This window comes from Chaetura pelagica, unplaced genomic scaffold (assembly GCF_000747805.2).
Source record: "Chaetura pelagica isolate M959 unplaced genomic scaffold, ChaPel_1.0 scaffold68, whole genome shotgun sequence".
NCBI classification, from domain to species: Eukaryota; Metazoa; Chordata; class Aves; order Apodiformes; family Apodidae; genus Chaetura; species Chaetura pelagica.
Window position 1 is genome coordinate 4,852,623 of NW_009954407.1, and position 12,294 is coordinate 4,864,916.

The window sequence follows — 12,294 nt, forward strand, 5'->3', positions numbered from 1 at the left end:
ATAAATCCTGAGCCTGCTGCACCCTTGGCACCCAGCTGCATGCCTCTATGTAATCTTGTAGACCTTTAGGATCCATGCACAAAGGACACCAGGTGCCTGTGCAATGTGGGCTGTGGATTTTCCTTCTTTTAATCAAAAGTTGAGACATTTGGTAGTCCAGAGACCTTCTCATTTGCACCCAGACTCATTTTTTAGCCTGGTCCTTCCCTGCAGCCTGGTTGACCTCTTGTCTCACCTTCTAAGACACATCTTTATACTCTTCCCATAAGCAGCACTATCAGAGACCCTTCACTTCCTCACTCACTATGACTTGTCTTCTGGATATGCAAGGCAACCCAATCCCCCCCCACCAAAACATGTTACATTAGTGGTTGCTCCATGGCTTGTTAGTATATAGTGTTGTATATAGACTTCTTGCTATGTCCCCAGCAGCTGTTGGGAATGCTGTTTTCAAAACTAATCTGAGCAATAAAGCAACCCACATGCACATGTTTTTGAGTGAAAGCTCAAGAACTGTTTGTTTACTGTTGGATCACTGTTTGTAATGGGTCTGAGTTGTTAAGCTACAATCTGGACCTGGAATCTGCCCTCCCAGTAGCCTGGGTGTGCTAAGGGCACCAATGGGAAAAATCTTTTTCAAGTTAGTGAGTGAATCCAGGGTCATATTTAAACTTACCCCACTTTTTGTTTCCACAGCATAGATGAAAGGAAAGATCTTTTCCTCCTGTGTGACTCCCTGTTTACAGCATCACCAGGAGAGATGGCGTGGACAACAGAATTATCTGCCATAGAGAAAAGCAGCTGAAAAATTATTCTTTCAAATGCCTTCAATACATGCTTTATCCCATTTGCCCTGCTGATACCACTGTTAAATGTAGATGATGACACATCCTTCTCAGGAACAGTACGGTGTGCACAATTTTCACAAGTTACACCAGCCTCATGGGAGACAGAGCTACAGCTTGTCCCATCAGTCTGCCTCGCCGTCCTGTTTGGATGCCAGGTTGGTGACCCTTTGTCTCTCCAGGCTGATTTGGGCTCTGTGTTCAACCTGGGCCTGTACAAGCAGCATATATATCTCAATCGATACAGGCAGGAGGGGGAAGGCAGGCAGTGAGGAGCACAGGGCCAGAGATAGGACGTGCGAGGAGGGAGGGGTATGAGAGGTCATGGAACAGGCTGCAGTGGCAGGTGAGGACAGTGAGGGGCTGTGCAGAGTGGGTAGGGGAGGGGGCCCATGTGGTCGGGGATGGAGAAAGCAACACAGCAGCAAGGAAGCAGGAGAGGGAAAGGTGAGAGAGCTCGGGGCTGGTGCCTTGGTGTCTGCATGGTGGGGGGGCAGGAGGGAAGGAGCTGGCTGAAGAATGAGGGATGCCAAAGCAGAGGGGGAGTCAGGAGTGAGTGCCAAAAGCAGATGGGCAGTGGGAGAGATGGTGGAAGCCCAGACGTGCTGTGGTGCATTGTTTTTTATGTGCTTTATGTGAACTGGACCTGTTCCTCCAGTGTGGGACTGCAGCTCATAACGAGCCAATGCATCTGTCCGACAGGCTGCCCTCAGGAGCCAGCACTGAAATAGCCACTGTCCTGGGGCCAGTCATGTCCCATGCCTGAGGACAAGGTTGTGCAGCCCTCTTTTTCTTGCCTGCAGTTTTCCCTGCAGTCACCCAAGTAGAAGCAGAATTCAGGCTGTGGGCTTTTCCCTGCAGGGGGATGAATAACACCCCCAGGTGTTACTTGCATCCTTTCAGTCCTTTAGCTGAAGGAATCTACAGGCCCAAAGTGTGGAAACACATGAGAAGCAGAACAAAATTTCCTAAGAATATCCAATTGCTTGGAAAGGAAAAAACCCAAACAAACAACAAAACCAACAACACAACAAACCCCCACATTGAGAAGTGTTTCCCCTTTTATAACCAAGAAAATAGGTAATCTGAGAGGTTGAAAGCCTTGTCTGCAATCTAGCAGTGGAGTCTCTCCCACTTGAAGCCTGGAACCTGGTGCCAAGTATCTGCAATGGCAGCGTGAATTCTTCTGCTATAAAGTGGGTGCTCCAAGTTCTCATTTTCTCTTATGCTAGCCCAAGTCCTGAAGGGAACAAATCTTTTAATAATTTTGTTGAATCAGTGGTGAGTTTTCATGGTGTATATTTGAAACAGTTTATTCCCTGCATTCAGGATTTCAGCAGGGCAGGAGGGAGTTGAGCTTGGGTTTTCTGTCAGGAGGTGACAGAAAACTTCGGAGTACTTCAGAGGATTCATCCTAAATAGTGGTCAATGAAGCCATCATAAACCTGCCCTCACATACTACATACATAAGGCTCACACTCTGATCTTATGCCTCCTGTGATGGAAGGTCTCTTTAGTACAAAGTCTCTTCCTAAAATGTTTATAAAGGTGCGACCAAGCATGTAGCCTGGGATGTATAACAGGATGCTCAGACAGTTACTTTTTGCTTTTTTTTTTTTTCAGAAATCTAAACGTGTATAATGTCTGGGGAATGGGACTGTCCAATGAGAACAAAAGGTTTCAGACAGGAGTGCTAGTCATAGGAAAACATGATCCCTCCTGTCTTTTCAACAGAGTTCCTTGCGAAGTTGTACAGGTCAATTTAACAATAATTAAATCACCTGGGCTCTGAACTGTCAAAGTGGTGGGCAGCTAGTGCCCACAGGAGCTGAACCCTAACCAGATGAAGTTCTGCATAATGCCAAAAAGCCACCTAAAGGGAGTTCTAAACTTCAAATTAGCAGGTACTTTCAATCTTAATGTGTCTGTACCTCTGTTCTTCCTCTTTACAGTGGCAGTAACACCTTCACATCTCCTGAAAGGGCTACTGAAGGAATTCAGCCATTGGTAGTCTTGAGATGCTTAAGAACAGGGGCAAAACAAAATATTGAAAGGCTGTTTATGAAGTGCATGATCTCTCTTGTACAATGAAGAAGAGTAGAGGTCCTGGGGACTCGTGGTTCCAGGATCAAAGTATATGATTGCAGAATTGTGTGATTAAGAGCTGTTTCAGTGCTCATCAACATGCAAAGACAAATATTACCCCCACATTTTCTGACCTGTAAGTGCTTAGCTTTACAGTTTTAGCATAATTTTTGTGTTTGTAATTTGCCATCTGCGATATTCTAGAGTTTTCACGGGTTTTTGCCTTTGCAATTTCCTTATAAAGAAAGCATCCTAAACTATCATGAATGACATATCCAGGATCAAGAAAGGACCCAGACCTCTCATAGCTTTGTCTAAGTGTGCCAATCTCTACTCTGCTTTGGGGAAAACATGGACAATAAAATACCTTCTCCATCTTTAGTAACATCTTGAAATTCTCTTATCACATGGACAAGATAAGCTGGATGAAATGCATATAGAAAAAATATTTTTAAAAAATGTTTTTTCTTTACCAAATCTGTTTATGAAAATCACGCTCAGTGTCCTCTTCCCATTGTCAGTAAAGCAACATGCATAATGTTAAAACTAAATAAACAATTTGTCTAAATATCATACATCCATTCTAGTATGCACTCCATACTAACAGAAAAGAGATTATGCTGGACAAAAACAATAGTTCAAATTATTTTTACTTACATTTCCAGTCAATACTGACTTGACTATCTAAAAATAAACCCATCCTATGTTATCATTTAATAAGGTTGACATTTATCATTGTATACGTGGTCCTTCTTCCCTGTACTAAATCAACCTTTCTGTGTCTGTCTCCCTCCCTCCCTTTCTCTCTCTCTCCCACAACACAGGTTTGCAGATATTGCTGGCCTGCGTGTTTCAGAAAATGTTAATTCACCATCATTCACTGCTAATAAAAAAAATGAAAAACAAATAAACAAACCAAAACCAGTGTGAAGTTTAACATTTTATTCTTCAGTTTCTTACATTGGAAGATACTTGTCTATAAAAATAATTTCAAAATAAGATATAATTTATTCATGGACATGATAAGGTAGGTATACCTTTAAAATTAGGCAGTGAGGGGCACTCTCCAGCTGCCCATCAGCCAGCTACAGCAGGCAATGGCTGTTAACAAAAATAGCCACTAGAGGCCTTCATTTGCTAGAGGCTGTCAGCAGTGATGAAGACAGTGCCCTGCTGCCCTCCCAGTTCTGGTTCCAATAAAGTTCTGGGACACTGCTCCCTCCTTCAGCAGAGCGCAATTCTCAGCATGAAAGAAAATCTCACAGAAGCTCCAATTGGACACGTCAAGCTGATTCTGATTCTGCTTCTCCATCCTTAAAAAAAAAAACCAAAAACAACAAAACAAAGGGGGGGGGAACTATTAAATAATTTCTAGTTGTATGGTTCGTTACAGGTGAGGCATGACACTGTGGGAGTGCTGCTCCCCACGGGTGCTGGCACACCGACCTCCTCCCTGTGGGCTGCCTCCCTGCTGATCCCAACCTCCTGCAACCTCCTGGACAGGACAGCAGCGCGGTTCCGTGCAAAAACCGTGGAAATGTGGAAGTCTGGTGAACAACAGGGTTGTTTTTTTATTCCCAGCCCTGTGGCAGCTCAGCATTAAATGGATTTACATTATTCGTTCCTACTGCAGTCTGGACATGAACTCAGTGTAAAAGTGCCTGGGGCTTTATTTTGTGTCCCCCCCCCGATCTACGAGGCTGGTACTCTCCCACTAGTCGCCTGCTCTAAATATGGCCATGGCCAGTGTGTCAATAATCCCCCTCTTTAAGGGACCTGCAAACACTAGTGTTGGGACATTCTTGCTGTTCAGATGTCTAGCTGACGTCTGATGCTTAAAACGGAGCATGCTTTCATCCCTTCGTGCATTGTCGTAAGCCCCTGATGATTACTCTTAAAAGGGTGCCTCAGCTACACAGGGAAACAGTTGCTGACCAAACGAGACATAGCTTGCTTGCTTCAGCCTTCTTGAATGCCCAGTCACTTCAGGTTTGTACCAGCCTGACCAAGCGGGACCATGCTCCTCCCTGTGGGCTGCCTCCCTGCTGATCCCAACCTCCTGCAACCTCCTGGACAGGACAGCAGCGCGGTTCCGTGCAAAAACCGTGGAAATGTGGAAGTCTGGTGAACAACAGGGTTGTTTTTTTATTCCCAGCCCTGTGGCAGCTCAGCATTAAATGGATTTACATTATTCGTTCCTACTGCAGTCTGGACATGAACTCAGTGTAAAAGTGCCTGGGGCTTTATTTTGTGTCCCCCCCCCGATCTACGAGGCTGGTACTCTCCCACTAGTCGCCTGCTCTAAATATGGCCATGGCCAGTGTGTCAATAATCCCCCTCTTTAAGGGACCTGCAAACACTAGTGTTGGGACATTCTTGCTGTTCAGATGTCTAGCTGACGTCTGATGCTTAAAACGGAGCATGCTTTCATCCCTTCGTGCATTGTCGTAAGCCCCTGATGATTACTCTTAAAAGGGTGCCTCAGCTACACAGGGAAACAGTTGCTGACCAAACGAGACATAGCTTGCTTGCTTCAGCCTTCTTGAATGCCCAGTCACTTCAGGTTTGTACCAGCCTGACCAAGCGGGACCATGTCTACCTTTGGCTACAGAAGAGAGCTCAGTAAATATGAAGACATTGATGAAGATGAGCTCCTCGCTTCTCTCACTGATGAGGAGCTGAAGGAGCTGGAGCGGGAGCTGGAGGACATAGAGCCCGACCGTAACCTTCCCGTGGGACAACGGCAGAAGAGCCTGACAGAAAAAACACCAACAGGGACTTTCAGCAGGGAGGCACTGATGGCCTACTGGGAGAGGGAGACCAGGAAACTCTTAGAAAAAGAGAGACTGGGTGCGTGTGACAAGGTAAGTCGCTGAGGCATTTGCTGTTTCCTGGAAATACTTAGGCTTGTTCTTTCCTGGCATGATCTCATAGATTGTTTCCATTTTTTTTTTTTTCAGTCTCTTTTAACATTTTTAAGACCATCATTAGCCATACTTTTGTTTTTGCTCCTTCTGGGGATACCTTAAAAGCTCAGTTGAGAACAGAAGAAAACCCCATTAAAACCATTGTTAATGATTAAAATAGGAATAAATGCTAAAAGACATGCTAAAAATCATTGCCAGGTAGTGATATGGACTTTGGGATAACATTTGTTTTTATTTAAAAGCTTAAAAAAATGCCTTTTCCTTACATTTAAAAAATCATTATTGACTGCTGTAAAGCACATTGGGAAGATAGTTTTGAATATGTGTTATGTCAGAAATCAAGTAAGTGGCCATGAGGCTTCATGCTCGCTGGAAGGAAGCTACATTGCAGTCAGCAGCTTATATTGCTTTGTTCCTGCTGCTGATCCGTGACACGGTTCAGGAGTCTACTGGCAACTGTTGTCAGAGGGTAACAGTAAGTTATTTTAAAAGGGGCCTGGGATGTACTGATCAGCCAAACCATTATCTCTGTTACCCCCCCAAAAAAAACAATAGCGCTTTTTAGCCAGTTTGTCCCAGAACAAGCATGTTAATAAATGAACAGTACAGCTGGGCAGGAGGGAAAGGCTCAGCTCCAGCAGGTGGTGAGCACTCTCAGTCTAAGCTAATATCCATGTTAGCATCTCCTGGGCCCTTGTTAAATAAAAATTTATGAGACTGAGCTCTGTCAGAAGGCAATTGGTGTTTTCACGCTGGCTCCATGTAATTTCAAAGCAATGGAGGGACTTGGAGATGTGAGTAACTTTTTGATCTTTAAACTGCTTAATACCAGGCGTTGACTCTGTTCATAAAGACACGTTTTCACATGCGTAAGCAGAAAACAATACAACAAAGGCAAAGACAGCAAAACTGGACTCAGAACTTCTAACAGCCTTGATTCAGAAGCTCGATTCATTTGCAAGGAAATAACTGCAGTTTGTACATTAGATAAAATATTGTGCTAGAGAAAAATCACCTGGATTAAATTAGCCTGCAATAATAATACCCAGGATTTCTTTAAACATAAGTATTTTCTCCTGCTTGTGAATGGTGGTGTAACATCTTTGCAGGCAAGTGCACAGACCATTATCTGTCATCAGACCATTAGTATCAGCTTGCAGACATTGATTTCACTCCCTGTTTGTCAAGTCCTAGGGAGGCAATGGCAAGATTAATGTTTATTTCCAGCTGAGCCTGGAACTTGAAACCTGGACAGTTCCAAAAAAACCTTCTGTACAGGTCTAGTTTGGTGTCTTATATAAAGGCAGTATTTTTTTTATTATTTTTTTTCATGTCTACACAGCATTAGCCACGGGTACAGGCTAAATCTCAAAGTGCTAGCAAAAGCCTCTGTAATTTTTGATCTCAGAAAAAACATTCTAAATGCATCCAAAAGTAGAAAAATGTTGACACACTGATGTAGAGGACACAAAGGCTCTTTCCACTGGTGGCAGTAAGAAAGTTCCATCTGAGTTTCATGAATGCAATTTTCTTCTTGTCCTCAACTGTCTGAAAGTTAGACAGCTTATCTACGACAGTTATTTGTGCTTCTTCTATAGTTAGTGGTAAGAGAGCAGCCCCAGCAGAACATCTTGCAGATAGCCTTTAAGGGTGAGTGACTCACCCTTCAGAGGTATTTACCTCTCTGCATTGACAATCTTAGTCCTAACTTTTAATTGAGTTACTAGTCTGAAGGAAGATGAAGCCCTGCAGGCTGCCTGCAGCAGTCCTGAACTGAAATGCTACCACAGTAGCAGAGCATTCCTCTTTGGATCTGAAAAGAGAAGAGTATTTGATTTCAAAACTATTGCCTAGATTTTTATGGCGTGAAACCATGTATGTGACAGGAAACTAAATTCCCCTTTTAACCTTGGAAATCCCACTAAAAAAAATAATTTAAAAAAAAATAAAAATTATTAATCTAGTGTCATTGAGCACATAAGCAGTCCCTTTAGAGGCACCAGATTTTGCTCATCTACAGCTGTGTGGAAGGCTGTGGTGTATACTCCTGGACAGATAAAAGCATAGCCATGAAGATGGGTTCCTGGCCACCTGTGCTCTCAGCTTTTAAAAGTCTGAACATATGCATAGAAGCCACAGATGTAAATCACATTCCCATAATAAACCTGGCTTAAACACAGCCCTGTTTCTGCATGGAGCACAGCATGTCTTGGTGTAAGGGCTTTCCTGCACATGATCCACATGAGGAGCAATGGGACTGGATCCTGTAAGACCTCTGTATGCAGCACAACGAGGCCAGACCCTGCAGGCCCTCCAGGGGCTGAATGTTCAGGAACCTCTGGCTGAAACAGTTCCCTGTCCTGTTTAATTGGAGTAATGTTTCTGCAAGTATTACAATTATTATCTATTTTAAATATGTCCCAACTCAGAAATCTGCTTAAGATTGTGAAACAGTACCATTACATCTGTCATTGCTAGAATTTTAACCTTTTCTTGTATTTTAGAGCCAGATAATTAAGCAAACCTGAAACTGCACAAGTTTTCTAAAAATAGACTGTCACTTTAGTAACACTTTTGTTTTCCAGAAGCACAAAACAGAATCACTGTGTCTCTGCAGAGTGTACTCACTTTGTAAAATACCCCTAGTCTTTTACAAAGGCTAAAATATGAATGTTGATAAAGTAGTGCATACAGAACAATTATGTTTAATCCAAAATTTTGTAAACATTGACAAATGTCGATTAAAAAGCTTATTCTGTGGCTTGTTCAGTGGACAAAATGGGACATAAGAAACTTTTTTTGGGCTAGAGATTTAAGGTTGGTCATAGACTGTGGGTTCAGTCATTTCCTACATACTTCTGGAGTCCTGCAGATAGAGAGCGTGACTACCCTGAGGTGCAGACATTTCAATGTTCCTGCACAGAGATTTGTCCTCTGCCATCATAGCTGCTGATGACACCAGACAGAGATTTGAGAAGTAGATCCAAATTTGTGGTTTTGGTGCCCACCACATGCACTAAAATAACCCTGTTGTTTATTTTTAAAAAAAAGTTATTTTACTCAGTAGGCAATGAGTTATGAGTTACAGTATGACAGCTGACCTGTGACAGCTGTTCATGAGCACAGTCTTAGCTCTTGGGAAACCTTTGGGGATTGTTTACATGGGATTAGTTGTTACCTGTGGGAATGTGTCTGAATCTTTTCTTTGCAAATAGCTCCCAACTGTGCAAAGCCCATGCAGCACATCCAGAGTAATTTCAACATGACTCCTGAAATTCTGTATTATTTTGCATATCAATATGCATGTTTACACAAACAGACACTATTTGTAGTCTAAATCAGCCTTCTGTCTACCCTGTCTTTAGCCAGCATATGCAAGGGGGTCTGAGCATAGGCACAGATGTCTAATCCTTATGAACTCAAGAAACTTGTTGCTCATAGATCATGCCCATTCTGAAACTGTGGCCTTAGGTTTCTGCTGGCAAGGATCCAAATAGCATCCCCTTGTGGACATGCCAACACAGAAATCATGAGGTATGTCCATGTTGCAATACCTTGTATCAAATTTTCTCGTGGCAGAAATCGTAGACATCAGTAGAACTGTTTGAATTTACACAAAGCATTTGCCTTTCCAATAGTATGAGAGAACGAATATTAAAAAGGTGTTAGGTGATGAAACATTTTCTGTTCTCCTAAATGTCTCTGCTTCTGGGGATTTATTTTTAGCTTTCGGCATTAACTTACATACTTGCAAGATAATTTTTTTTGTGCAGAAAGGCAGTAGCTATATTAATTACTGCAATCGTATTTAATACCTACACCTACATTCCTGTTCAGGATTCTGAGCAAGAAGAAGACAATTCAGAAGACATTCAAGAAGAATGTTTCACAGAAAGCAATAGTGAAGTATCTGAGGAGGCATATACTGAAGAAGATGATGAAGATGAAGAAGAAGATGAGGAGGAAGACGAAGATAAGAGTGATGAGGACGATGAGGAAAAGCAAAATGCTGCAGCTGGTGAAAGACCTGAGGATTGCAGGAGTTCTGATCACACGAGACACAAGAAGTGTAATGGTACAAAGGACAATGAAAACTTACTCAATGGCCATGATGGAAAAGACACTGATAAACTGAGCTTAAAAAGCAGAGCTATCCACCCTTGTGGAAACCCGACAGTTATTGAGGATGCTTTGGAAAAAGTCAGGAGCAATGACCCTGACACCACAGAGGTCAATCTGAACAACATTGAAAACATCACATCACAGATGCTTATACAATTTTCTCAAGCCTTGAGGGACAACACAGTGGTGAAGTCATTCAGCTTGGCTAACACACATGCTGATGACAACGTTGCAATAGCTATTGCTGGTATGTTAAAGGTAAACCAGCATATAACTAGTCTAAATATTGAGTCAAATTTTATCACAGGCAAAGGAGTGCTGGCCATCATGAGAGCTCTGCAGAGTAACAAGGTTCTAACAGAACTGCGGTTCCACAATCAAAGGCACATCATGGGCAGCCAGGTGGAAATGGACATAGTTAAACTGTTGAAAGAGAACACCACTCTGGTCAAGCTTGGATACCACTTTGACCTTGCTGGTCCAAGAATGAGCATGACAAGTATATTGACAAGAAACATGGATAAACAAAGGCAAAAACGTATGCAGGAGCAGCGGCAACAAGAGTCTGGCTGTGATGGAGCCATCAGTGCAAAGACCAAAGCCTTGCAGAAGGAGACACCTCGGTCCTCACCTTATGCGTCACCTAAGAGCTCACCTTGGTCCTCTCCAAAGCTTCCTAAGAAAGCACCACTGGTGAAAAGTCAGCCTCCAGCCCCTGCACCCCCACCTCCCCCTCCACCCCCACCTCCTCCTCCTCCCCCTGTTATTCCAGAGAAGAAGCTTCCAACCAGGAATATAGCTGAAGTCATCAAACAGCAAGAAAGCTCCAAAAATGCCTTACAGAATGGACAGAAAAAGAAAAAAGGCAAAAAAGGCAAAAAACATGAGAACAGCATATTGAAAGAAATTAAAGATTCTCTAAAATCAGTCTCGGACAGAAAATCAGAGGAAGGTTCTCGACCCTCCACCCGTCCCTCCACCCCACAAAGGTCCCTCCACGACAACCTTATGGAAGCAATTCGGGCAAGCAGTATAAAGCAATTAAAGCGGGTGAGTAAGAGATCCTATTTCAGTAACTGATTGTGTCTCACAAGCTCAATTGATTTTAGTACATATATATTTAATTAAAAAAAAATAAATAAATTCAAACAATTCTTAGACATCTGAGCATAAGAAAGCACTTGGGAGGAGGCTTTCCTCTGATCAGGCTTTTCTCAGCACACTGATTTCTGTTTGGCTGTGATTTTGACGTAAAGTGGGGCACTTTCCCAGGTTCAGGCTTGTTACGGGAGATGGTGTGTAGCACGGGGCTCTTGGGAGTGTCTCTGGTAGGAACTTGACCATCCAGACTGTACAGCAAATGTAATGAACACCCTGCCCACCCCACCCCCGTTCCATAGGTGGAGGTACCAGAAGCTCTTCGGTGAAAGCCTGGGCAAGAGAAGAAGCAGAGCACTGCAGCGGTCGAGGAGAGACTACTCGTCCGTTCACTGATGGTAACATAGACTGTCTAGCAAGCTGCTTCCAAAGTACACTCTTAGATTAAAACTATTTCTCTTTTATTTCAAAGAAATAAACCTGCTAAAGACAAAACAATGCTTTAAGGATACATTTGCTTTGTAATCTGTAAATATGGAAATATTTTTTTTTTAATTTAATTACATTTCTATTGAGAAATTGCTGCTTATTTAAATATTCTTTTCAATATCTGCACATCATTGGACAAGTTCTTCACACTGAGATGTAATAGTTTCCCAACTTGTGGTTTCTTCTTCTTTTTTTTTTTTTTTTTTCCCCACGAATTTACAATAAATGTGGTTTGAAGCTTTCAAGCAGACACATAGTCCTGGATTTTTTTGAGTGATAACCTGCCAGTCATTTGTGTCAAGTTAATGAGCATTACAGAAGTCTCTTGGGAAAGAACCTCAGATCTCTCTCAGTTGCACCCATCAAGCCTGCTTGCAGGGTAGTATCTGAGCCCATGTGCTGACATAGGAAAAATCATGCTTCATAATGCAATATGCCACCAAAATTAAGCTGTGGGCTGTACCTGGTCACTGGTGTGCATACAAGGTCCTAAACCTTGATCTAACAGAAGAGGAAGTAGATGATTAATAAAGCTGCAGTTCATGTTGATTTTAAGGTTAAAAAGCAATGTAGATACTCTAAGGATGCAGCAGAATTATTTAACCAAAATCCATTTGGTACAAGTACAAGGACTGTATCTAGGTAGAACTAACCCCAGTGCAGACATTGAGTCAGACAGAGAAACTTGAAGAGCAGCCCAGCAGTCGGGAGAAAAGACTTCCATATGG

At 42.6% G+C, this 12,294-nt stretch overlaps 1 protein-coding gene across 2 annotated transcripts; it reads left to right on the forward strand.

Annotated features, from left to right (window-relative positions):
• Nucleotides 1–5,467: 5,467 nt before the first annotated feature.
• On the forward strand, nt 5,468–11,816 carry LMOD2 (leiomodin 2 (cardiac)). 2 transcript variants are annotated; one of them, XM_010004313.1, is made up of 3 exons: nt 5,468–5,794; nt 9,695–11,029; nt 11,380–11,816. In XM_010004313.1, exons 1-3 carry the CDS (start codon nt 5,522–5,524, stop codon nt 11,404–11,406), a joined length of 1,635 nt encoding a protein of 544 aa, XP_010002615.1. In that variant the 5' UTR covers nt 5,468–5,521; the 3' UTR covers nt 11,407–11,816. The 2 variants fall into 2 exon arrangements, with proteins under 2 accessions (XP_010002615.1, XP_010002616.1); XM_010004314.1 differs by having other exon boundaries at nt 5,522–5,798; nt 9,708–11,029.
• The last annotated feature ends 478 nt before the right edge of the window (nt 11,817–12,294 follow it).

Coding starts and splice junctions, on each gene's coding strand:
- LMOD2 (XM_010004313.1), top strand. CDS start 5,522: ATGTCTACCTTTGGCTACAGAAGAGAGCTCAGTAAATATGAAGACATT. Junction 5,795..9,694: donor GACTGGGTGCGTGTGACAAG/GTAAGTCGCTGA, acceptor ATTCCTGTTCAG/GATTCTGAGCAAGAAGAAGA. Junction 11,030..11,379: donor GTATAAAGCAATTAAAGCGG/GTGAGTAAGAGA, acceptor CCCGTTCCATAG/GTGGAGGTACCAGAAGCTCT.